At 39.8% G+C, this 27427-nt stretch overlaps 1 protein-coding gene across 1 annotated transcript in view; it reads left to right on the forward strand.

Moving 5' to 3' along the window:
- Positions 1-2367: 2367 nt before the first annotated feature.
- The window catches only part of HMGA2 (high mobility group AT-hook 2), a 139576-nt gene continuing 114516 nt past the window's right edge, over positions 2368-27427 (forward strand). Inside the window, exons 1-3 of the mRNA XM_001117025.5 lie at positions 2368-2506; positions 5129-5215; positions 15646-15696. Coding sequence (XP_001117025.1) covers positions 2396-2506; positions 5129-5215; positions 15646-15696 — 249 coding nt within the window. The 5' untranslated portion in view covers positions 2368-2395. The remainder of the gene's footprint in view (positions 2507-5128; positions 5216-15645; positions 15697-27427) is intronic.

Below are 27427 nucleotides of genomic sequence, written 5' to 3' on the forward strand. Positions count from 1 at the left end.
AGCTGCTGGGCTCCATCCGGAGGGATGGAGGCTCTCTCTCTCCATCACAGCTAAGCGTTCCCAGACCCAGGAGAAACCCTGGATTCCTGCAGAGCACTCGACGTGCAGCAAAGTGTCCCAGCTCTGCAAAGGGCAGCTGGAAATGGATTTAAAATGGCAACGCGGACCAATCAGCGCTGCCGCGCCAAAGCAGACATTTACACGCGCCTCCTCCACATGCACAGGGGAACCTGGCGGTGCCTAACTTCTGCTTAGGGCTGCAGAGTAGGCGTTTTTATTCCACGGTGGTCTGTATCTTTGAAAAAAATAAATTCTTCCCCAGGTGAAAGTTTTTATTTTGGAATTAGTCCAAAATAATTTTGGGTGTGATGTGTGAAAATCTGAACCTAATTTTTTCAGAGTTTTGTGTTATTCAAGGATGAAAAGAGGTACATTTAAAAATGTACTCCACCTTTTAAAAACGGACTGTGGCCATTATGGTGTTCACATAACTCAGAAACAGCCCAGGCTATAAAATTAGGACTTGGCAGAAAGAGTTCTCAGGCAGAAGGTTAAATCGAGGTAAACTGAAGGGAGAGTTGAGCAGTGAGTGCAATTGTGGTGTTAGGAATCTACAAGGTGCCCTTTACTCTGCGAATGTCGGATCCCCGGGGAGGTGGATGGGGAGGGAACTTTGATTGCCTCTAGTCTTTCCTGGAGAAAAAAGTTCAATGAAGAAGCTGGCGCGCTCTGTGTGTGCACATTGCTTGCACGTGTCTGCGAATGTGCATGTCTATCTGCGTGCCTGTGTGTATGTGTGTGTGCGTAAATGCGTGTGTTTACGAGCGCATGAGTGCCCCGTTTCCACGTGTATCTGCGTGCAAGTGTGCATGTGCTTACACGCGTGTTCGTGTGTATCTGCATGCATGTCTCCGTGTATGTGCGCGCTCGCCCGCCCGCAGTCTCTGTGGTGAGGGCATTCTGCGGCGGAGTAGGGCTGTCAGGGCCCCTCTCCCACTCCTCTGCAGTCCCTTCCCGCTCACAGTGAACCGGAGCGCTGCCTGGGGTGCAGCCTAGACGCTTCCTGCAAAGTGTTGGCTCGCGACCGTAGAGGCGCAGGTAAAGGCCGAGCCCCGAAACGTGGCTCGGGGACAGTCACGTTCCCGCGCCTTCCCAGGACAACCGCCCAGGGGTGACCTCGAGAGGCGGGTGGGGCTAGGCCCACGGCGAGCCTGTCCGGGATCCCCGGCCTGTCCCTTTAACCCCGCCGCCGGGCGGGAGCACGTGAGCGGGGCTCCGGGTGGCACCCGGGCGCCGCCGCCGCCGAGGCAGTTGTATTTCGAACGCTGCCTCTGGCTAGCAGCCAGGCGCCTTGGCTCCGCGGTCCGCCTGGCCTCCCTCCTCCTCATACTTTTCTTCCTGCGCAACCCCCTCCCCTTTATCCGCCCACGATTAGAGGTGGGCACTCCCCCCCTTCCACCACCCCCTCCCCAAGCGCAAGCGCGCGCACGCACACACAGCACACACACTCACACTCACACACACTCACACACACTCATCCCACTTGAATCTTGGGGCAGGAATTCAGAAAACTTCCAGCCCGGGCAGCGCGCGCTTGGTGCAAGACTCAGGAGCGAGCAGCCCGTCCCCCTCCGACTCTCCGGTGCCGCCGCCGCCTGCTCCCGCCACCCGAGGAGGCGCGGTGCCACCCACTGCTCTGTCCTCTGCTTGTGCTCCGTGCCCGACCCTATCCCGGCGGAATCTCCCCATCCTCCTTTGCTTTCCGACTGCCCAAGGCACTTTCAATCTCAATCTCTTTCTCTCTCTCTCTCTCTCTCTCTCTCTCTCTCTCTCTCTCTCTCTCACTTTCTCTCTCTCTCTCTCTCGAGCGGGGTGGGGGGAAGAGGAGGAGGAATTCTTTCCCCGCCTAACATTTCAAGGGACACAATTCACTCCAAGTCTCTTCCCTTTCCAAGCCGCTTCCGAAGTGCTCCCGGTGCCCGCAACTCCTGATCCCAACCCGCGAGAGGAGCCTCTGCGACCTCAAAACCTCTCTTCCTTCTCCTTCGCTTCCCTCCTCCTCTCGCTACCTCCACCTCCACCGCCACCTCCACCTCCGGCACCCACCCACCGCCGCCGCCGCCGCCGCCGCCGCCGCCGCCGCAGCCACCGGCAGCGCCTCCTCCTCCTCTCCTCCTCCTCCTCCCCTCTTCTCTTTTTGGCAGCCGCTGGACGTCCGGTGTTGATGGTGGCAGCGGCGGCAGCCTAAGCAACAGCAGCCCTTGCAGCCCGCCAGCTAGCGCTCGCCCCGCCGGCGTCCCCAGCTCTATCACCTCATCTCCCGAAAGGTGCTGGGCAGCTCCGGGGCAGTCGAGGCGAAGCGGCTGCAGCGGCGGTAGCGGCGGCGGGAGGCAGGATGAGCGCACGCGGTGAGGGCGCGGGGCAGCCGTCCACTTCAGCCCAGGGACAACCTGCCGCCCCGGCGCCTCAGAAGAGAGGACGCGGCCGCCCCAGGAAGCAGCAGCAAGTCAGTACGCTGGCGCGGTGGGGGCACCAGCCCACCCCGTCCCCACTGCAGGGGCCCAGACACGCGCGGGGCGGCCGGAGCGCGGGAGCCCAGTCGCCGCGGCAGTCGCACGCTGCCCGCCCGCCGGCTGGGGGAAGCGGCGCAGACCCCACGAGTGTGCCGAGCGGCCCCGGGGCGCCAGCAACCCTCTGGGCGGGGAGGTGGGGAGCTGCGGCGGGCGGCCCGGGGAAGGCTGGAGGTGGGGTCGGGCGAAGCGCGTCCTCGGACTTTCGCTATTGTGCACCGCCCCGAGTGGCGCGGTGTCGCCGGGTGACTGGAAGCGACCGGGATCCGACAAACCCGGGCTCGCAGGCGCTCTCCGAGCTGCTTTTGCAACTGCCCGGGAGGAAGGAGGTGCCGGGGACCCGGGCGCTCTGGCCGATCTGGGCTGAAGGGGTTAGAGTCCTGGGGGCCGGAGGCTCTTTCTCCCGCCTCCCGGGGCTGCTCGCGGGTCGGGGGCTGGCGCGCCGCAGCCGCCCCCTTGGCGCCCTCCTCCAAGCTCTCGGTGGCCCAAGACTCGCGCCCTCCCGACAAAGAACGCATGGAGAGCCGGCTGCCTGGTCCTCTTCGGGCTCTTTAAATGTGCGGCGGCCGCCGGAGGGAGCCCGGGGCAGGGGCTACGGGGAGCCTGGCTCCCCGCGGGACGGGGTTAACTCGCCCAGCCAAGGGCGCGTTGAAAGGAGTGTCCGAGAGAGTGCAGGGTAGCCAGGGTCGCTTCCTCGTCAGGCGCCCGGTCCCCCTTTTGCCCCTGGATCCCGCGCCTCAGAGCTGCAGCCATTAAATGCTCTTCTCCAAGGCCAGTGGCCGGGGGTTGAGTAGGGGAAGATCGAGGGGCGCCCGGGACCCAGCGGAGTGGAGGGTTTTGTCTGCGGATGCAACCAATTAAGCGTGCAGCCGGCGCTTGCAGAGCTGCGCTCAGCGCGCAGAGCTGGGGGTTTTGTTCGCTGTAATTTCCAAGCCGCGGCGGGCAGGGTCGGAGCGGGATGAGTCTATTGAGAACATTTAAACTCCACTTTCTCGGGCTTTAAAACTTGCTCGCTCCTTAGTCTTAAATCGCTTCCTTCATGGCAAACACGCCGATTAGAAAATAATCCTAGAGTCCCAAAGTTGCCTGAGAGCAAGGTGGGGAAATTGAACAATGTTTGCTTGCCAGAGAATTTTAGAAAAATTGAGAGTTTACCTTTTCAAAATCATCAAAGGAAACAAGCCTATCTAGAGGCCCCTGAGTTTTCCCGCTCTGCCCAAGCGACACTTTACATCGCAATTGAATCCTGTTTTACACCTCCCAGGAAGTCTCTGCCCTCCCCCACTTGTTTCCCACCCGCCACCCAGCTCCAACTGACTAATTGCACCCCCCTCCAAAAAAAAAAAAAAATCCAAAAGAAATTACAATGGGGTCTGGAGGTGATTGGATACTTTACCTTTGAGTTAAGGCAGAGTTCACAAAGAAAGAAAAATGTGTCTCCGATGTGTTTGCTCTCGATGTGCCCACTGGCGCTAGTGGTCCCACAGAAGCTTGCAGGGAACCTTCCCCGAATTCTCTAAACGGGATGCGAATTTTCATTGAGGACGTTCATGGGTTTTAAGTTAATTAGTCTCACTTAATCACCGAATCTGAATGAAATGTGAATAGATGATTCACTGGATAAATATTTGGGATCTGGAATATTAATCATCGCATTCTCTTAACCACTTGAGTATTTACTACTTGGCATAGGAGCCATTTAAAGTTTTGCTAAACCTAGTGATTGCTTCCATTTCTCATTCCCAGACACTCCATTCCTCCTCGCTTTTACCCCCTTTTAGTTTTCTCCACTCCATCCCCATAAGAGTTTTCTTAAAAGAAAGTTTTGAAGAAAATATGTTTATTTTTATCAAAAGATATTTAAATGTAGACTGGAGACCATGCCTGCATCTCCAAAAGGAAGTGGAGAATTGAAGCAATTAACTAGATAATTCAAGCAAAACCTCCCACAATAGATTTACTATAATTATTTGGAAATTTTAGGGGGAATGGAGTTATTTTGAACTGAAGAACTTGAATAATTCCTCCAGTATTTCACTCAGAATGTGTCAGTTGAATCATAATCCACCTAGAAGGCAGGTATACAAAGATTATTAAAAGCCACCTTTTCAATATGGAAGATTGTTGAAATATCTATGATGTTAGCTTCATATTTCTATTGTTTGAAATGCTAGTATAATGGACAGTGGTGTTCGTTTAAAATGCTTATTATTCCTATGAGTCGCCAAATGCATAACCCTGTAAACTTTACATCTTAAAAGTATATGACTTTCTTTCTAGAACATGCCTCTTCAGTCTTTGTTACCATTTTAGGTTTGAAGTAGAATCTAGTTTTCATATACAAAATAGGGTTTCCTCTTTGAACCCTTGGATTAAAAGTATAGTTATTTCCCCTTTCTGTAAACTCTGTACCATCATCATCCATTTATGCTTGAACTGAAAGTGTTCCAACAGCTCTTTTGAGCAGCACATGCAGAAAATATAGCTAAAGAGTCAGGGTCAATTTCTTTCAGACATTCTTGCCACAACAGCATTTTTTTTTTTCCCCTCACAATTAGGAGCCAACCGGTGAGCCCTCTCCTAAGAGACCCAGGGGAAGACCTAAAGGCAGCAAAAACAAGAGTCCCTCTAAAGCAGCTCAAAAGGTGAGATTTCTCGAGTCAAGCTCTCCTAACTTCATCAATGACTACAGGAGCCTCCCTGTAATTTTCCTATTCTAACTCCGCACCTAGGAATTTGTCCCAACTGGGTAACACAGACTCAATTCTTACATTTAACATTAATTAGATGTGAGTTAACCTTTTTTCTAAGCAGATGCTCAGCATAAAAAGTTTATGAAGATACTTAACAGTGTTGTTTTTAAACAGCCACCAAATAATTTGAACCTTAAAACGGGTAGAAGTGAGGAAGGAAGGCAGGGGGGAGGGGAAGGTGGAAAATGACACAACTAATATTTGCACTAGTTGTAAGTAGTTAAAAACAAATCAAAACTATAGATTTTGCCTGGTGGTAAAGTTTTTGCAATTTCTTCTGAAAGATGATAGAGATTGATTTACTTTGTGCTTATTACATGGCTACTGCAAACCAAATCCCCCTATTAAAGTACTTTGCCAAATAGATGATAATTAGAAGTCAATCTAGTTGTGCGATAGTGGAAAAATTTCATGAATTTTACAGCTTTAGTTGTGATAATAAAGTATACTGCTTGTTTTACAATAAACCTGCAGTATAGTATATCATAATCTCAAAAAGCCTTTTCATCAAGTGACATAGAAATGTCTGAATTGGACAATGAGACTTTTTAAAACAAATATTTGGCTCATTTAATATCTCTTTTTGGGCAAAATAGAACCCAGTTAAGTGTAACATTCAGTGTTTTTCTTAATAAATTTAAAGTTGCAGTTTAAGATAACTTCAGGTTGGCTATATTTAAGATTGCAAAGAGGAACTATGTCAGGGTTAATGCATGTATAGAGAAGTACCAGTCGCTTTTTTGACTTTATAAATAAATTGGAAAAAAAAGTTTCTGCATTTTATTTGTAGGTTTGTATAGTAATTGAGAACAAAGTTTCAAAAATCAGAACTAAATTTGGATATACCTTTTCAACGGGTTTAAATACATGTACAGTATTTGTTAGAAAGGGCTATATGCTCATCGTTTGGGGATTAATGTTTTGTGTGGTTTTCTTTGTGACTGTGGGTACTAACTGTAATATATGTGCTAGTTTTCAGTGTTGTAAACTGCCATAGCAACTAATGGTACATATAAAGTTATTTAGGAAGTAACTATGAGTTCTTGTCTGTTTTAACAGTTTTGAACAGAGTTGAGGAGCATATTTTTAATATATTTAAATTTAATTGCTTCTTAGAGTTTAGATTTGATTGTGTTTCTTATTTAATCAATAAACTTTAAAATAGCTCTAAGTAACCTTGTTATTTAAAAATGGCAATATGTACTCTGGTATTTTTAATATGAGTACTTTATATTTGTTTTATTTTACCTCATTTATAAATTAACTAAAAAGGACTGATTTTACCAAGGAGTTTTTCTATGTTGCGTAAGTGTGGAGTTTACCTAATTTACTTTTATTCTAAGGAGATGCACAAATAAATACTTGTTAGATAGCTAACATGCATTTAAGCTATGGTGTAGTTCTTCTGAAAAATGCAGCATGATAATATCTCCGAGGAAGAAATCTTTAAATTTCACCATAAATAAGTAATTTGAAATTTAATACTAAAAAGGAAAATGAATTGTCTCCCATATTTTACTATATTCCATGTTTTTTGGATGAATAGATAGAAATGCTCCCATCGCCTCCTCTTCAGTTTAAAAAGCTTACCACTGACTAACAAAATTTGTATTGAGAAAAGGGAAGCTGAAACTAGTGCCTAGTTTACCATCTAAAGCAAAATTTTTGAAGTTGATCTGTTCCTAAGTAAGGGTTGATTTATTTTTAGTGACTCTAGTGACAGGCGTTTGTAAATGAGCCCCCTAAGCCACTCATCTTTCTGAAAATTCTTCATATGTATGCATACATTATTCCAATTTCCAAAACAGAAGTAGGCTTTCTTTTTTCTAAAGATTCCTTCTCCAGAATCCTTCATTCTTTCAGACACAATTATTTCCAACAATGCTGTTATAAAAATCCCTCTTGTAATAAAAATGAATAAATACATTTGCCCATAACCTGACTTATTTTTCTTCAGTTTTATAAATTACGCTTCATCTGGAGAAGAGAATACCTTGCAAAATAATGAATGACATTGATGAATCATTCATGGCATGTGTAAACTTAAGGTGTTTTCACTTTCAAATCAGAATTTGTTGAGTATGTTACTATTCTATATAAACATGATTTTCAAACATATTTGTTTATTAAGCATATATTGTGTTCTAACAAAACATATATGTTCATCAGGATTTTGAAATGCAAATGTTTTTAGAAAAAATTATATTGTTCATAACATGTAAGATAAACATACCCTGTGAGACTGACCAGAGTAGATATGAGAAGTCTTCTATGAGTAACAAAGTGGGTGTTTTCCTGTAAACTGAGACCCATCACAGTGCAACATACATTGCAAAGACTGGTAAGTATATGAGAAGAAAGAAGCCTAAAATTAGAGGAGTTGCAGTGCACACTGAAATCCTGATGGTTATATGCTTAAAATGTCTTGCTGCTTGGAGTTTCTTGACTTACAAAGTTTATATTTGGATTCAGTAACTGGCCTTGGGACATTTGAAAACAAAGCTGTTTGTTAGGAAATTAACAGTGTGAAACTGGACAATGCATGCAGAATGTTGCAAGACCAAGTGAATGACTACTAAATTAGCCATCACTTTAATTTCAAACCATATTCAGTAGAAAATTGATTTATATAATATGCAAAACAAAGACATTTATAAAAACACAATTTGCTATCCTTGGAACTTTTGGAAGAGAATTATTCTTCAATCTACTTAATATTCCATTAAAATGAACTACTATGCATGATCATTGTGTGATGATTCTAGTCATTCCTCAGAACTCCAATCTGAGTGCTCAAAATTTGTCCCTGAATCGGTTTCATATAGTTACCTGAATAAAAGAAAAGAAATCAGAAGTTAAAGTTTTCCTGAATAATTAATTTGTCCATGTGTGTATATGTCTGTGTGAGCATATCTTTACCCTTTTATTTTTAGTCTGAGATATACCTAAGACCAGTTATGTTTTAACCTCCTTTTTTGTTTTGTTTTGCTTTGCTTTCCTTTCCTAGGTTGTGCTGGATGGAACTCTTTGCATTTTTACAGTTCCCAAATGGTTAGAGAGAAAAGTTATAATCTCCTTTAGTTTAGGGTTTTGTTGTACTTTTTTAATCATGACAGAATACTGGAGGGGTTGTCACTAATTCTTCAGTGTTGAAGGTCTCAAGTCAAATTCATCCTTAAGTTTTAAGCCAATTCTCATTCACATATTTTAGGAAGTTTTTTTTCTGAGGTTGAATTAAATTTTATTGGAAGGTAAATGAAAATTTTTAAAAAAAGATCTCAGGTGTGAGATAACCCTACTTCATCATGTCATATATTTGCTTCACCACCCTTGTGACTTTAGGTGTAATGGGCAGATCTAGGGAGCAAAGTGCAGAATGAAAATATCTAGATAGAGCAGCTATAGTTAAAATAACATGTTCAGAGTAAATATTTAGTCTCTATGTTCAATTTGCTATAAAAAGAAGGCCTGAATTAATTAGATACTGTAAAGACTACTTCATGCTCCTTCTAATCATTTGCATTCCTAGAAATGTGGTTTGCTTTTCATAATCATTACCAACACCAATCACAGGTATTTTAAGAAGAGAGAAGATAGGTTTTAGTCAACATTCAGATAAATCATTCAGCATAAATGCTGAATGAGGACAGAATTTTCTTCAGAATATAGTAGGCCTAGTTGAAAGGAGAAACCAAAGGCATTATTATAGGTGAGTTAAGGAAAGGTAACATTGGCAGTTATCATATAATTCTGGCCTATGGTTTCTAAATTAAACTACTGTGATTTAGTTTAATTCCTCTGTATTTCAATGGGCAGGTAAGTTTTATTGGGGGATTCAGGGCCCTATCTGAGGATACAAATGAATTCAGGCAGATTCAGGGCCCTATCTGAGGATACAAATGAACTCAGCAGGTGAAATTAAGTAAAGCCCAACTGTTATTCCATTATCTTGATATTTCAGGCTGACTTACCTAAACAATTGACTCATTTTTTTCTTTCACTTTGCCAGGGAAGATAAAGCCTTACTTAATGCACCACCACATTCTATCTGGCAATGCTTTGAATCATCACAGATTATGATCCAAATATGGGAGATTGAAATACATTTGAATTATCTTACGAAGTAATTTTATTTCAAGGGACCCATAGTTCTACTTCTCTAGAAGCTCTCATCCTTCTGAACTCTTCTGAACTTGAAGGCTCCTCACTTCTCTGGCTGACCTACATTCCTGGCTCATTTTTATCTCAAGTTCTCAACAGATCATTTTGCTAAGGAGATAGAATATACCAGATTGGTATTCTATTGCATTTCAGTTCTTTCTCGAGAATAGATGGATGAAGAGCATTTTATGTCAGTTAAATCATTCAGAACTATCTTGTCTTGTTAACTTTCTGCAGTTTCCAGAGCAGAAGGCACAAAGTAGAAACTGAATTTAATTTCACTGTCCTAGATTCTGAAGGTTTTAGTTAGGAATCTTTGTTCTGCCAACCAGGAGAAAAGGGGAAATGAGAACTGACTATCTGTTAGGGCATTGCATTATCTCATATTGTTTTAATATGCTGAGCAATTTTGAATGGCATAGTCTATTTAAATTTGGGAAGAGTAGTGCAGGCATTATCTTTTGTCTAGGATAATGTTTGCTCAGAAGGTAACTCCTATGATCAATAGCAATGGTCTCTTGTATCATTGCTATTGATTTTTCTCATTACAAAGAAGTAGAGAGAAGATTTGGAGGAGGAGAATCTTAAACTTTGAAAATGATAACTTTGCCTGTCATTTGGCTTTGGTTTTAATTTAGTGTTTGTATACATGAAGATAAGCATTTGCAAAATAAGGACACTAGAGTTGACAGTAAGGGCTAACTTGGGTAATAAGCAGGAACTACAATGGATGATGGAAGTTACTTATATTTCCTATTGGTAAATATATTATGATAGCAAATTGTAATGTCTCTTCAAGGCTAAAAGTGTTTCTTGTAAAATTAGGAAACTCACAGAACTGGATTATCAAAAAGGTAAAATGAAAATTTCCTCAGTGCTTAGTGGGATTGATTTGTATAGTTGATTTTGATAGCAGTGTACATTGATTTATACTGTTTATGTTTTTAAAAATAGCAACTGAAGGAAATAAAATGTGTTTTCTAGGCTTTGGATAGTGGGCTTCGTGTAAATCAAGATACATGCAAACAAAACAGGGCACCATCACACCCAAATATTTTTCTAGTTTTTTTTTTGGTACAGATGCACTGATGGATTTGCAGTGGGGGAGTTCTGGCTATATCATAGTACATAAAAAATATGATGAGATAACTTGTAATAGCAAAAAATTAATAGCCATCTAAATCTGACCCTGAAGTCAGAATTGAATTATTCTTAGTTTCCAACCTCTGCTCTTGTCCTGTGTTTATAGGAAACCTGGAAATACATTACTTTTAACTAATTTGATTTTCACCCTAGAAGGTTATCTTTTATTTTTTAAATTTTCCCATGGCAGTTTTGTTTTATATGAGAATAGCTCTCCAAAGAACAGACACTTTACTGCCTTGAAATCCGATTGGGTCTCAGTTCTACTACCTGTGAACATGGGCAGGATGCTTAATCTCCCATTTGTAAAACAGGGGAATTAACAGTTGCCCTGCCCTACTTAAGTAACATAATGCTTGGAAAGTCACTTTGGAAACTTACAGAATTGGTAAGTATTATATTTGTGGGTAGCATTTTAAAGTAAGGGGAGGGAGAAGAAATTACATTTGCCTAACTGCTAAATACCATAGCTTTTGTCAGGCACTTTATATGTCTATTAGCTCCTTTAATCCTCTGATTTAAGCATTGTGGTCTTCATTCCACAAATGAGAAAACTGTGATTCAAAGATGTAAACCAGGACATATCTGATACTCAACTCTGGTACATGGTAGCACGTGGGTTTGAATTCACTTTAATTCTAAAGCTTATACTCTTTCCACTACCATGTGCTCCTGAATGTTCTGTAAAACACTTGTTAAAAGGTAGATTTCTGTTATCTCCAGTGACCTGAAATGCAGGTTGGAAATTACGCTTTGGGAAACCTTTGAAGGGCCACTCCAAAGGTTATAAACAGATTGGAAATGTGTGCCTTCTGGTACTGATACCCACAAGACTTCTAGCTCCCAAATATATCATGGGGCTATGTCTTTGGGAATTGTAGTGCATCCAGAAGCTTTCTGCTTTGCTAAATGAGAGGGCTAGGTGAAATTATTTTTGCTAAAGTTTTACTGAACTCTAAATTCGGATGAGAAGAGGGAAATAAGACACACATATAATATAATCACTTTTCCTTCCTTTCTTTTTTCCTTCCTTTCCTCTTGCCCTCCCTTCCTCACCTCTTCCTCCTTCCTTCCCTCCCTCCCTCACTTACTCCCTTCCTCTCTCTTTGCCTCGCTCCCTCCCTCCACTCCTTCAACAAGTATACAGTGAACACCTCCTGCACACCAGGCACTAGTGCTAAGCACTGTTTTCAAGCTCAAGAGATGTGTTTGCTAGATGAATTTCTTTCCTAATTAGCTTTTAAAATCTGCAGTACATTGAAGAGTCTGCAGTACCAGAACTTGTAAGAGAAAGAAATAGTTATATTTACCATTTAACATTTCTCCCAATCCTCGTGGACTTGCTTCTAAATATATCATAAAATTAAGTATACAGTTTTGAATCTAAAGTTTAAAACATAAAAATATTAATGAGGGCAAACAAGGGAGAAATGACACTTTTAATGAGAAATGATTGTTGTAAATATTCACATAATAGTACTGGTAATAGTCTGAAATTTCAGTTCTTACAAATGAGAATTCCGACCATATCTCCCTTTTCTCTCTCAATGAGAGCAATAAATAGTTAGAATTAGTTATGTCTCTGTTATACATGGGTTTGTAGTATAAAGCCAAATTCTATTCTGGCAAAGGAAAACCAAATATACACTTCTACAGTATTGCATATGTTAAAACAAAACAAGCCTCCTGAATGTTTTGTTTGTCTTTTTTGAAAAATAATATCCTGAAAAGCATTAAACACAGGAAAACAATATTAAAGCTGGTGTTTTCCAATATGTAAAAATTCTGGATCTAAGCTGGTTTACAAACTAAAACCCTAACTTGTTTTGCAGCCTTTGAGGAGTTTGATTAGAATGATTAAATAATGTGGGTTTTAAAGAAAAATGAAAACCTCCCAGATCGATGCCACACAGCACAGCTAATGTGTTTCTTCTAGATGTAGTCTCAGAAGAGGGTTTCAGTTTACATGTAACACAGGCCTGAACGACCAAGGAGCAAATTTGCTTTTAACAAGTCCAAGTGATAATCGTGATATTTTGCCCTTTAGTTAATGGTGCAAAGTTTATTTCTCAGTAGGCTTTTTGTAAATGAGATGCTTGTTTAAAAGTCATCTTATTTGCAGGGCTTTTTCTGTTTTTGAGAGATTTGTTTTCTCTGACTTTGAAATGCAGTGAAATCCTTTTAGAAAAAAACAAAAAACAAAAAACAAAAAACTCTCTCTTCAATAGACTTTAAATACGCCCGGATCACATCATGGCCCCTGAAACATAACAACCATGCGGAGAAAGCATGGTGTGGCACTGTTAGCTTCTAAGGTCAATAGCCTCCTTCTCCCACCCCCACTTCACACCCCCATTTCCATTAAAAAGGATTTATATTTTCCATGTTTATGTAATTTACTACTGGGTTAAGTGTGCAATCTTAGAGTTGCTTCCAAAGATTAAGTTAGATGCTGCTTCTGTGCTAGAGAACTCCATACCCATATATAACTCACTATGCAGTAGCAAAAGGGATCCTTAAAAGCCTTATTCTAAAGGTGACAGATGGGTGTGATGGAATACTTGCATTGACCAAGCCTTCTGAGAGAGGGCTTGGTCAACTTGAAGAAAAACTCCCTTTTTGGGAGGCCGAGGCAGGTGGATCACGAGGTCAGGAGATCAAGACCATCCTGGCTAACACAGTGAAACCCCGTCTCTGCTAAAAATACAAAAAATTAGCCAGGCGTGGTGGCGGGCACCTGTAGTCCCAGCTACTCGGGAGGCTGAGGCAGGAGAATGGCGGGAACCCGGGAGGCGGAGCTTGCAGTGAGTCGAGATCGTGCCACTGCACTGCACTCCAGCCTGGGTGACCGAGTGAAAAAAAAAAGAAAAAAGAAAAAGAAAAGAAAAACTCCCTTTAAGAGTTCCATCTAGTTAGGAGTGAAAGAACACTTATGGAGCACCTCATGGGAGGCAGGAACCTCTAGGTACTTGGAGGAATGACCTTTCATAGGAGGCGTCATCTCCATTTCACAGATGAAACCAAATTGAGGTCTTCAAGGCCCTGCCCAAAGTCATAAAACTAAAATGGCAGAGCAGGAATTGGAATCTAAGCGTTCCAAGGTAGAGTCTGTGATCTTCTCAGGACATCTCCCTCTCTCCATGAGGCAATGCTCTGAAGAGTGTGTGATTTACTTGACACTCTGGGCTTTCACTGAATTCATGCCCTTGGGACTGAAGGTAAGACAGTGCCACTAACCTCTGACAATATATGATTCCTTTGTGGAGCCATTCAAAAGTAATAAACAATGATTCAGAATGTCCAACTCTGATGGTCAGATAGAATTCCTAAAGGCTACCAGGTTTCCTTTTGTTCTGGGAAATTAACTGAATCAGTGACAATTATAGTTTCCTCAAGTATTTTTTTATGGTAATAAATGCTTGTATACTAAGGGGTAGTAGCATTGTTAAGAGGCTAGGAGCACAGTTTTTAGAGTTAGACAAAACTGGGTTCAAATCCCAGGTCTGCCACTTACCTGCTTTGTTTGTGACCTTGAGACAGTTGTATACCTAACCTATCTAAGACTTAGTTGTTCATCTACAAAATAAGATAAATAATAATACCCACTTTATAAGGCTGCTGTAAGGATGAACATAACACCTGTGACTGACAGTCGAGTGCCTGGGATATTTTAAATGCTCAATATGTGTGAGTTAACATTACAATCATATAGAGTCTGGGTTAATTCATGGGACCTGTTGGATAGTAATGACAGATCAGGGAGATACTATTTTGGTAAGAAATGTTGTGGCTTATTTTATCTGTTATCTACCTGTCTGTCTATCTGTCTATCCATCTATTTGTCAACTATCATGTAAATCTATCTGTTTTTACCAGGCAGACTGAAGAGAAAAAGAGGAAAGTTTCATTTGGCAATGTAGATAGTCAGTATCACTACCAAGTACCCCCACTGGCTGCTAACTCAGATAACAAAAGTAAAATGTGGAACAAGGTATCCTGGTTCAAGTTACCTATATTTGTGTGTTAATATAGCCATGGATGATTCTTATACATGAAACAATATGTACTAAGTTTTCTTTATCCTAAGAAGTATGAACGCATGTTTTTATAGATGTATGTGATATGTGTGTGTATTGGTGTGTTGTTGTGTCTGAAGATTGGACTAGGGCTGACAAAAACAGGGAAAAATAATTGTTTTATAAATCATGTTAACAACTGTGATATCAGAAAAATCTTCTGTGAAGTAAAGCAATGAAACAAACTCTCAAGATAGAAATGTATTCGTGTTAAGTGTGGGATTATTGTTAATAAAGTACATTTTTAATTAATCATTATTTCTAGGCACATATAGTTTTCATCACTGGGACAAACTGATGATTTCTGCCGCTTTTTTTTCCTCTGCTTTAGGTGAACTGATTGACAGGTAATTGTTTCAGGCAAGGAACATGAAATTAAACATGTAGAAGTGTACAAATGTTTGTTATTTTGAATTAGAATGCTTGTGTATTCTTTTTTATACATTTATACTTGCTTTTGACTATCAATATAGGTAGAAGAGCTTTGTAAATTGTAAAGCAATGTATCAATATTAATTTTTGCAACTTTAGTTGTGACATGGAAAGAATCTTGATCATCTTAAGAAACATTAATTTTCTAAAATACTAACATATGTAGTTACAGAATGTGGGGATAATGTTTTTAATATGGACAGAAATAAAAGCAAAATAGCTTTTTAAGAAGCATTTTCATGCATTTCAGAAGAGATCACTATACGGGGAGTATTTTAGGGTAAGGGGTTGCATAGATACCTCTTTACATCATGCAATGAAGAAGAATCTACTCAAAAATGTGGAAAAAGATTAACCTTAGAGGAGATGGAGTTTGCTAAAAAAAAAACCCCAAAAAACCGATACTTCATCTGCAAAGCAGAACATTCTTACTTCAAATGTGTCCCTTGGTGCAGTACTTATAAACAATGTCAGGTAGAAAACTATAATGACTTCCTTTGTCATTTGCAGAAAGCAGAAGCCACTGGAGAAAAACGGCCAAGAGGCAGACCTAGGAAATGGGTGAGTAATAAGATATAATTTTTCTTCTTTTTTTTGGAAAGAAAAATTTCTGTTTTATTAAATGAGAAAAGTTTTATTTCGTCAATTACATGAATTTCCAACTTCTGGTTTGATGAATCTTTGAAAGGGTTAAGGCAAGAGACAAATGATCATCACTTCCTACCACTAGGCTCCAGGTGTTTACGCAGAACACTTTTCTTTCCTGAAGGTGGACTCATTTTTCTATCTCTTATCAACATCAAAAGAGGCTCCACTCTTCCTTCAAATGGGGTAACAATGAGATGATTTGTTCAGTAGATTGAGTAACTAAAGTTAAAGGGTATTATGAAACCTTGGAAGTTGATTACAAATGGTGATAAAATTCATACACAATGTGTATGTGATAACTTTTTAATGTTTTTCTTTTTCTTTCTTTTTTTTTTTTTTTTTGGTTTTCTCCATGGCTTTTTTTTTTTTTTTTTTTTTTTTTTTGACACATCTCATTTTCTAGGTGGTTTGTGTTTTCTTTTTCACATGGCTTTGTTAGGAAGCAAGGGTTTATTTCAAGTTCTTCTTGCTTCCCTTAGTAGTCATTCTCCACATGCAAACATTAGAGATAGCTGTATCCATACAAGTGCACTTAATCCCATAGGCACACAGATCCTGTATCTTTTGAGGCCAGAGATTCAGTCGCCACTGAAGAGCTTTGCTAATTTTATTGCTTGAACCTTGTTCCCTTGGTTGCTGTGTTACCCATGTTCTTCTGGTCTGTCTTTCCCACTGACAGAGAAGTCCTAAAAAATGAATGAACTCGTTTCTCAAGAAGGATGAGGGCATCCTTTATACCCAATGTTGTATATGATGGGTTCTTTGGCTTTCCTTTTTCCTCTTCCCCAGTTCATTCTTCACGCTCCAAATTTTAAAAAGTTTTTTTTTTTCTGTTATGCTGGATTATATGTTCCTGTTTGCCATTCCTTTCTCCTCTAGAGTTCTACATCACTTTCTATTTATACTTTGGTATTGCCTTTCATTTAATTTATTCATCTTGTATTTTTCCTCTGCTCAACATGTGTTGGGATTAGATTTCTTAGCACAAGGAAATGGGATGATCTTTAGATGAAAAACATCTCAGTGTTAAAGTGTAACCTTAAAGTAAGGATATTTCATTCAACCTTCTGTTCATTAACTTAGTTCTCTCCAAACCTGCTTATCAAGTGGTGATCATCTAGCCTGTGCTTGATTACCTTTAAAGTTAGGGAACTTGCTACCTCTCAAGGCTGCCTCTTTCTTCTAGGAAAGCTCTGAACATTAGAAAATTATTCCATCTGACTCCCTGTAACTTCTGTCCACTGTCTCTAGGTCATCCTCCTGGAACATACAGAGTAATTGTTTTCACTTTCACTCATGATAGCCCTGCAAACAGTTGAGGAAAATAAACACATATTCTTTGTATGTATCTGTGTTTGTATGTAACACATACTCCAGTTTTCTCATTTTTTCCCCATAAAGGAACGTTCTTGTTGTTCTTTTCTGAGCATGTTTGTTCTTTAATCTTTTGAAAGATGTCACCTAGAACTAAATATCATATTTCAGGTGTGGGTTCCATAACCAGTGGGTTTATCACCTTCTTTATTGGACATATGATTCCAGTTATTGATTGCTGCTTAGTTAACCACTCTGAAACTTCATAGTATAAAAAAAGATTTTATTATGCACATGGATTCTTTGGGTCAAGGATACAGGCAGGGTAGATAGAGCAGAAAGTCTTGTCTCTGCTCCATGATGTCTGGGGCCTCCACTGGGAAGACTCAAGCATCAGTGGATGACTCTAACACTTGGGATCCAGAATCTGGAGCTGTTTCACTTACAAGTCTGGTGCTTTATCAAGATTGACTGGAAATCTGGGTGGGTCTGGGAGTGTGTGCACTGGATCACACATACGTGGCCTCCCCAGGATAATCAGCCTTTTTAACATGCACTCAGAGTTCCCTCTGGGAGTGTTCTGGTAACTGAGGAGGAAGCTGCAAGGCCTTTTTTGCCTTAGTCTCAGAAGTCAAAAACTGCTGCCTTCATTATACTCTAATGAGCACATTGTTGACTAACTTGATATTGACATACATATCAAATAGAGATCTGCTGTTTTCTAAGCATCAGAACTCTGAAAGGACATCACATACCATTGAACATTAATAAGAAAGACGTGTATAATCTTTCTAATAGGTAGCATAATAGAAAATAGATGAGTTATTTGAAGTCATGGGATTAATGTGGCTAAAATGAAATAAAATAAATTGTAAGCAAATACAGTGGCAGTTAACCAGCAAACTAACCTCCATCAAATGGGGCCTCTTAACTCTCTTAGCCTTTCATCTCCTGCCTTTGGACTGTCCTATAATGGTCACCAATTCACCTCCATAGGTTAGAGTCCTGTCGTCTCAGAACCTTCCTATGGCTCCACATCTGACCAGCTAATTAATTAGAACCCACTCTAGTACTTCGAAGTCACCCGGTTTACATCTACCTTTCTTTACAGTTTTCTTTTTCACCACACATCCTTAAACAGTTGATTAATCAGCCAAGCCGGAGTAAACTATAGAGCAATTATATGTTTTTTTCTTAACGGGTTCTTGCTAATTTAGGGGGGGATCTGGATTGCAGGCATTCGATCTTCCTGCTGGGTAAGAAGCACATGTGAGGCGCCCATCACAGAAATCCTTGCCTTTCTGAGAATAGCTGGGCCATTTTCTCTGACTCTCCTGGTTTCTAATTTTTACTGGCTGTGAGAATGGAAAATATTATGCGGTGAATTGTTACAAGTCCCTGATTTGGTCCCCAAAGAAGAGTTGTTCTACTGAGAAGAGGAAATAAAAGGAAATTGTATATTTTTTCTAGACAGCGTGTTTCCTCTTTGCTTGTATATCTTCTGTTGGGTAGAGTATGCAGCCAGTCACAGCAAGGCATTCCGTTCAATGGCATTCTTTGCTGGAAAGCTTGTACTGAAGAAATAAATTATTGCATTTTCCATAGGAAATGGGCTTATACTTTATAGCAAGTTCAATTCTTTCCAACAGTGTCATTCACCGATTTCCTTGAGTTAGAGATATATTTTTGAACCAACTGGATTCATTAGGTATATGGGTTAGAAGCCAAATTGTTCCCCTTTTATTCTTGTGGGGTATTTTGCTTTGTTTTAAAGCTCTTGTGCTTTTAAAATTTGTTCCAGTAGATATTATAGATTCATGTAAGAGGCCTGGGAAAAGATACTTAGCGAGGAATCCTCTGATCTGATGTAATTGGGATCGGTATGGGTAGGTGTAGGAGAGAAACTTGAGTCAGTCTTGCTTTCAGAGGGCATGAAGCATTGACCAATCCAGTGATCTAATGAGTGTGTTAAGTAGATTTGCTTAAGAACACGTCTATTGTTTACTTTAATTCCCTTCATTTTTTTTTTTTTATCCCCCTAGTTTGAACTGGATTTCAGATCTATTATTTTTATGAGGTGGTCTGATTTTCAAGGGGTGTGTGTGTGTGTAGAAGAGGCTAGAGGTAAACGGGTCTCTTTTTTTTTTCTGGCTTTTTATAGTTAAGAGCTTAGGCTCTGGATTCAGATGGCTTGAGTTCAGATTCTGGCCCGCCATTTAGCTAACTGGAGTCTTGAGAAAACCACATGACCTTTAACGGTCCAGTTTCCTCATCTGCAAAAGTTATATTTCTAATAGAGTTGTAAGGATTAAATGAGATAATGCATGCGAAGGGCTTAATAAAGAGCATGGCACACAGGAAGTACTCAATAAATGTTGGAAATTATGATTAATTTCACTGTACATTTTCATTTTGACATTAGCTATAGGCTAAACCTTAATTACTTAAAGCCACCAGTAGTTACACATAGAATGAATGACAGAGTTACATGTCAGACTAACCAAGTACCCTTGATAGTATCATTATGTCCTCAATATGTTTATGCTGAATATTAATCAAGTTTAAGAACTGCTTATAAATAATACTAAAATGCATTTTTAATTCTCTTTGCTGTTAAGGGGGAGTTTTACATTGCAGCTTAGAAGCCTTTCTTCTAATAGTAGAGATTTGGTGTCATGTGGTGTTCATCAATTTGAAAAGAAGTATTTCTGCTGTTTGCCTCAAGATGTACATACAGAGATGGCTGATTCTCAGAACTTCTATAGAATTCCATTAGCCAGTCCTGCCAATTGAAATTTGGCATTTAATATTTGCATTTTTCTATTCTTGCATAGGAAAGGAGCTTGTCACATACCTAGTTTAGTGATGGAAAGCATTTGGAGAAAGTTGTAGAGAGTGGGGCTCAGGCTCAAGAATACAATGAAGTAATAAAGTTGTTAACCTCCTGTATAAAATCCTCCGTGCAGATGTTGCTTAGTGATGCAGCTAGTGCTTCTGGAGGAAAAGAAGCAAGAACCAAATAATGAAGACTACATCAATGGGAACAAGTGATAATTTTAGGTGTTTTGTTCTCAGAATATTTTAAAAGAAAGGAAATTAACAACAGAAGAAAAATATTTCCCAATATGAATTAATGGTTTTTAAAAGAAAAAAAATCTTTCTGGAGATACTAAGATTGACCTAGAAGTTGATCCAAGGACCAGATGCTGAAACTGCACTTCAGTTGGTCACTAGAAAGATCCCAGCAATCCCCAGCTGGTTTCTCAGGCTGCTGATTCCCTTTATTTGGTAATGGGGTGTGTGCAGTACGTCGATTAAAAAATATGTATTTCCATTCCATTGCTTGTGAAGGGGAGCAGTTGTCTTTCTCTTATTAAAGAGCTTGTGATACACAGGAAAGTGATGTAATTTTATTTATTAGTCAAACATGTGAGGATTCTAGATAAGACAACAAGGGTTTTTTTCCCTAGTTTGTAGAAATCTAGAAATTTAAGTGATGATTTGAGGATCAAGAAGGGAGAACTGAATCAAAATAAAATTTACTACACCTATTCTTTGGTTTTGGAATTCTTTGGCTTTCTTCTAAAGATCCCAAGCATTAATGTATAGAAGAACCTGGAAATCTGATTTTGAAGCTAAAGCATTAGGTTTTCATGTCCATTACTTTTCCCCTCCAGAGGTTTGCTACTTAAACACACACACACACAAACACACACACACACACACACACACACCCCAAAAACTTTTAGCTGTTTGTAATTTAAGACTTTCCTTGTTGAAAGTGGCTGGGAGTGGTGGCTCACGCCTGTAATCCCAGCACTTTGGGAGGCCGAGGTGGGCAGATCACTTGAGGTCAGGAGTTCGAGACCAGCCTGGCCAACATGGTGAAACCCCGTGTCTACCAATAATACAAAAACTCCTGAGTGTGGTGGCCCGTGCCTGTAGTCCCAGCTGCTCAGGAGGCTGAGGTAGGAGAATTGCCTGATCCTGGGAGGCAGAGGTTGCAGTGAGCTTAGTGATCATGCCACTGCACTACAGCCTGGGCAACAGAGCAAGACTCCATCTCACAAAAAAAAAAAAGAAAGAAAGAAAAGAAAAAGAAAAAAGAAAGAAAAGAAACTGAAGTATATAACTGCAGCGTTTAGAAAGGAATATCCAATAATGCAGATTGTAGATAATTGCAACTTTGTACTGCAGTCGGTGGGGAAGAAAATGACTTTGATATAACATCAAAAACTCTCTGCTAATGGAATATGTGAAGGTGAAATCATTTTCCCTTAGACCCTTGAAACAGGAGATGCTCTTTTTAAAGCAACTGGATTTTAAAAATATATGCTTAGTAATTAAATATAAATTTGCTGATGCATATAATGCATTCAAAGTTGGTAAGTAATATTTTCTGAAACTAGCTTCTCCTTTGCAATTATGATAAAAATAGAGTACTTTCCAATTTTTTCCCTATGGAGAAAAGTAGCTTAATATTGTTTTGTTTTAATAGTTTACTGCAAAATTCACTAAAATGATTATTTAAAATTAAAAGATGAAATATAAAAACACAAATAAGTCATGTCTAAAAGGCAAGAATTGAATTTGATCATTCATGTTTTGATTCAATACTAACGTCTTTTTCATTTGTTTTAATATGCAAGTGCTATTCTTAATTATTCTGTTAAATGAAGACTTTCCAAAAAAGAGATTGATAATCTGCCCTACTTGGTCATCCAGTTCATCCAGTTTAGGACGGCCAATCTCTACCAGACACTAACCATTTAGGATTATAAAAGCATTGACTGCAGAGTCTGAAGCTCCAGTGACTCTGCTGCTGTGCCAAAATAGCACTGACTATTTTTCTCACTTGTGTGGAGTGGCAAATTTTAGACAGGAGGTAGTTTATAAAAATGTCTTGTTTCTCCATATGTTATCATCAGATCAACAGAGTCCTGGCCAAGACCGTATTCTCAATTTTTAATTCTAATAAAATGACAAATGTAGAATCAGTGACCATTTTGTATGACAACAAATGTATATAAGATTTTCCTTACACAGTGTACTATCCCTACTCCCATACACGTTTACCTACATTCACCTTACTGTAAGTATTTATGGATGGTAGTAAATATTTCTAAAAGGTTGGAAATCCTCATACTGTATATTAATATGCCACTTTTTTTACTAGGTAAACAAGTAAAATGATTATATTCCAGGAGAATATTTTTGTTGTGTTTTTAAGGGTGGAGCCTGCTTTTATAAGGGTTTTTGTTTTTGTTTTTGTTTTGTTTTGTTTTTGAGACAGAGTTTCGCTCTGTCACCCAGGCTGGAGTGCAGTGGCACAATCTCGGCTCACTGCAGTTTCTGCCTCCCAGGTTCAAGTGATCCTCCTATCTCAGCCTCCTGAGTAGCTGGGACTATAGGCCCATGCCACTATGCCTGGCTAATTTTTGTTTTGTTTAGTAGAGACGCGGGTTCATCATGTTGGGCAGGCTGGTCTTCAGCCTGACTTCAGGTGATCCTCCCACCTCAGCCTCCAAAAGTGTTGGGATTACAGGCATCAGCCACCACTCACGGCCTTTAAGATTTTTTTAAAAATCAAGGAATTCCTGATTCTAAACTCTTCAATACTTGACACAAACATTTAAACATTTTTGACAAAAGATGGGATGAAATCAAGCCTACTCCTTGTACTCCAGATTGAAAAAAGGACCTCTGTATTTTGATGGGCTGAATACCTTTGGGCAGGTTGCTTAATTTATCCATGCTTTTTCTCATGTTTAAGTGCCTGACAGGAACATTCTGTCCATAACTAATGGCTGTCAAACATTTACGGTTGTAAAACACAAAAACCTGTATTGCTCCAGCCAGGGACTGATTATTGAGTTTGTGATGATGCAGCCTCTTGTCTCCTTCTTTGCTTTGTTTTCTCGGTTCCCTCCTGCTGCCTGCCCTTTGGCCATTTCACTGCTCATTAGCGCCTCCACCAGATGGGGGGCAGGGGCAGGAACAGGGGGTCAGCTCTGGTAAAAGGCTTGGTGAGAAGGAGGCTGAGAGTAACAGCCAACATCAGGTTTTCAGATTATCTACATCCAGGCTCGCCCCCAACCCTGTCTTCAGGAATCACTGAATGCAACCATGACACTGAAATTTGTTTTTCATTCATTATTTTTTCATTCTTATAATAAACGTGGTTTTATAAGTTAGTTAAAAAGTTAAAAAGTATTTTTCAAGATGTCATAGTAAATAAGAGTCCCTTTTGAGCATTTCGTTAGTAAACGATGAATGGCTGCCGGTCAAGCTTGTTCTGGCAAGTCTTTCGCCTCTGTTCAGATTCAGAAGAATGGCACCAAATCTATGCGTACATTAGGCTCAGGTTGTGGAATGTAGTTCTTTCAATTCAGGTTTAGGGAATTTGCCTTATGATGGTGAAAGAGTCCTGTTTGGGTGTTAAGAGGCCACAGAGCTAACCCTAACTATATGATCAAGGAAAGCCCGTGTTATCACATTGTACTGTAGTTTCCGTGTGTTAACTCAGAAAATGCACCTGAAGTGCCTCTTTAAACGTGACATTGTGCAGAAGGCACAGCACGTACAGGACAGAGATACAGACAGAGGCTACTGAAACACTTTTGTTCGTTCACCTATTTGGTTGCTTGTCTCTTTCTTGGCTGGATCATGTAAACCCTAGAGCTCCAGTTCTGAGACCCTTTGATTTTGTGATTTTCCCATTTGTCTAAACATTTTGCCAAAGCCATCTGACATTATTATGAATCAAGCCTGTGCTGGGTCCTAGGGATGTCAAGGTTAACAAGATAGGTGGGACTGCCTTTGGGGAATTTATCGTCTGGGGAGTTCTAAAGAGATAACCTGATGCCTGCCAGGTAGATTATTATTCTGTGCTTCAGATGTTAGGAGGTTAAATTAAATGACAGTTTTCAAGTATTTTGAGCTCTTTAGAATTTAAATCCTTCCATAGAAGTAATTATACTGCTTTCCAAATCCTAACAACACACTATCGGAATTTACTTATATTAACACCATAATTTGAATGTACATGTACATGTATACATATATATACACACATACACACACACTTATATATGATATACGAATTGGTTGTACTATGTACTGTGCGCCTGGGGTCACATTCTCTCATTATCATCACAGCAAATATTAAAGCTAATACAAAATGTGTACAGATTTGATTTATCAAAGTAGTCAGATTTCATCTAGTTAGTATAGGTTCAAGAAGATGAGTGTTAAGTCGTCAGTTCCCAGCTCCAAAAAGAGGGAGAAAAAGGGAATCAGAAAAACCAGGAAAATTCTGGTGAGCCATTCAACATATGGTGATCTTATTTTTCCTCTTTGTGCATACTCAGTATAATTTATGTTTATCAAATAATTTTTAAATCACCAGGTCTTATAGCAACTTAATTATATACTTTAATATTTCTGAAAAGTGCAGCCCTTTGTGTTTTAAAATGAGCTCTTTGAGGGTAGGGTGCATATCTCATATTTATCTTTTCACCCTCAGCACCTAGGACATAGGAGGAGATTCAGCAAAGCGATTAAGAGCTCAGACTGCCTGGGTTCAGGTATCAGCTTAATCAAGGCAAGTTGCTGATGGTCCCAGCCCCTGTTTCCCTGTGTGTAAAACAAAGGGTAATCATAGTTTTTGTCTTGTAGGATTGTTTCGTAAGAATTAAATGAGAAGCCATCAAAAAAAACTTTATTCAGCATGTGGCAAGCTCTCAATAGGTCATAATTGTTGATGTTAGTACAGTCCCAGGCCCATAATGGTGCTTACTAAATGTTCGGTGAGTAGGATGACAGTTTTTCTTTAGTGTGTATAAAGCATGGCTTTTGAATTTTTGTTTTCCAGTAATGAGTGTGGATTTGAATTACATTCTTTGACTTAAAAAAAGAAAAAAACCAAACATGATTTGTATTTCCAAAGAGGCTACACTGGTTTTTTTTTTTGTTTTTTTTTTTGTTTTTTTTTTTTTAAAAAAGCACAACCTATAGGCATCAAAGCAGATTTGTAATAATTTTGAATTCCATCTTATGCCTTTCCGCTAAAGAAGTAAGCTGCTAGCCACTATCAACCAGGCCCAATAGAAACTTTGAATGTCTTGCCCTATATTAATATTTCCATTCCCTCGCTCCTGGAAATAGCATTCTGCTTTCCAAAATAGACTCTTATGCTGTACCTTAGAAGGATTTTTGTCACAATTTTGGATCATCAGAAAAACAGAAGACAGTTTTATTGGCCAAACCTCATGAACTAATTTTCTAAGGTAGTTTCTCTCTCTGTTTTACAAAAACTCATTTTAATGGCCTATTCGTGTCCCATTTTCTTTCTGTTAATTTTTAGTACTAACATGAGAATAAAGAAAAGTAAAAGTAACTCTATTTGTTTCTTTTGAGGGCATCTGAAAGCACTTAAAGTGACACATTAAGGCAGTAGGGTGTACAACTAAAGATTTACTGGGGACAAAAATCTGAAACGCTAGGCTTACATCAACATGGGAGTAAGTACTTCACAGTGAGAATAATAGATAGCAATGTTACATAACTTAAAAGTTTAAGCATTACCAATAACGGAGGTTCAGGTTTACCAAGTTCCCAGAAAACCCAAGTATCTTCACTATTAAGGCAGTGCCCCAGTGCGGGAAGCACTAGATCCCAAGGAGGTGAGATAATAACTCTACGCGCATGGAGGAACATGGACTCATACGATTATGGTTGGTAATGTTCTAGAAAGCACCATTTGTTTTGCAGTGTCTTATTATTTCCTGTTCAGAATGATTGTGATGTCAGAGAAGTACATCCTATGCAGTTTGTGTCAGAAGCTGATCCTCGAGTGTAATTTCCTTATTACAGGGTCTCTGTCCCTACATTTTCTTTCCTGCCATTATTCTCTCAGGTAGTCCGACTTCAGTATTCCTTACATTCTCTAGTGGAAACTTGATGAGGCATTTGCATGCCTGGGCCCACTCTCAGTTGATAGAACTGGAGGTGGGGTTAGAATGCATGAACATGGCCATCTCTGTGGCCCCTCATTCTCTTGAGAGATGGACATTCTTGGCACTATGCACACTTTATGAGTGTTAAGGAAAGGATGAAAAGGCAATGAGTGATCTTATAACATGTTCATTCTGTGCTATTGCTAAATCTAAAATTTCTCTTTTAAAAGAAAGTATAGTTTGATTTACAAATCAATAAATAAATCCCTTATTCCCCTTTCATATGTTTAGACTATATATTTTCCATATATATTTGGTGAAAATTATCTCATTCCCAATCCTAATTCTCCTTATTATAATTTCTTTCATAGCTATGTTGTAGAGTTTAATGACATTGTTTGGATTGCTATTGAGATTTTCCTAAATGAGAGTGCTTATTTCCAGACTGCCAAACCAAGACAATGGTCAGCTCTGAATTTTTTTTTTTTTTTTTTTTTTTGAGGCTGGAGTGCAGTGGCGCAATCCTGGCTCCCTGCAACCTCCGCCTCCTGGGTTCAAGTGATTCTTGAGGTACAGCCTCCCGAGTAGCTGGGATTACAGGTGCCTGCCACCACGCCTGGCTAATTTTTGTATTTTTAGTAGAGACAGGGTTTCACCATGTTGGCCAGGCTGGTCTCAGACTTCTGACCTCAAATGGTCCGCCTGCTTCAGCCTCCCAAAGTGCTGGGATTACAAGTGTGAGCCCCTACGCCCAGCCTGTATTTTTTATTTAGTATTGCCCTTCCTCTATTGGTAGTTGACTTTTTTGTGGATATTAAAATTTGTCATCAAATCAGCCAGGCTTAAAGTTTTGTGCCTTCCATCCTGTTTAAACAATTGATGAGCTACATAAAACCATTTAAAATTCATACTTTTATAAGCAGTAAATTGGTAACTTTTTCTAACATATAGTCCTCCTTGCTATTAAATTGCTTATCTTAGTGGAGATCAGTTGGGATCCTTTTCAACTGTTAAGACCTATAGAAACAAAACTGTTACAGCTGTGATCCTATTTACACTGTTGGAAGTTCTTAGGGAGCCATAGTATTTATAGGAAACTAATTCACGCTCAACTCACTTGTACTGCATTGTTTCCTGCTATGATAAAGCAAATGGGTTATGTATATTATTGCTTTAATAGAATAATGAATGCACTTAGATTGTATAGTGTGAGAGAGTTTGGCCTTACATAGTCATAGTATGAAGAGAGACCGATTTTTTTTTTTTTAACTAAAAAAAGACTTTTCTGCTGGGATTGTAATAATGTGGTAAGTATTCAGACTTACTATTTGCTATCTTTGAAGCAAATATATCACAATAAACATTTAGAGAAG

Source organism: Macaca mulatta, chromosome 11 (assembly GCF_049350105.2).
Source record: "Macaca mulatta isolate MMU2019108-1 chromosome 11, T2T-MMU8v2.0, whole genome shotgun sequence".
Lineage (NCBI taxonomy): Eukaryota > Metazoa > Chordata > Mammalia > Primates > Cercopithecidae > Macaca > Macaca mulatta.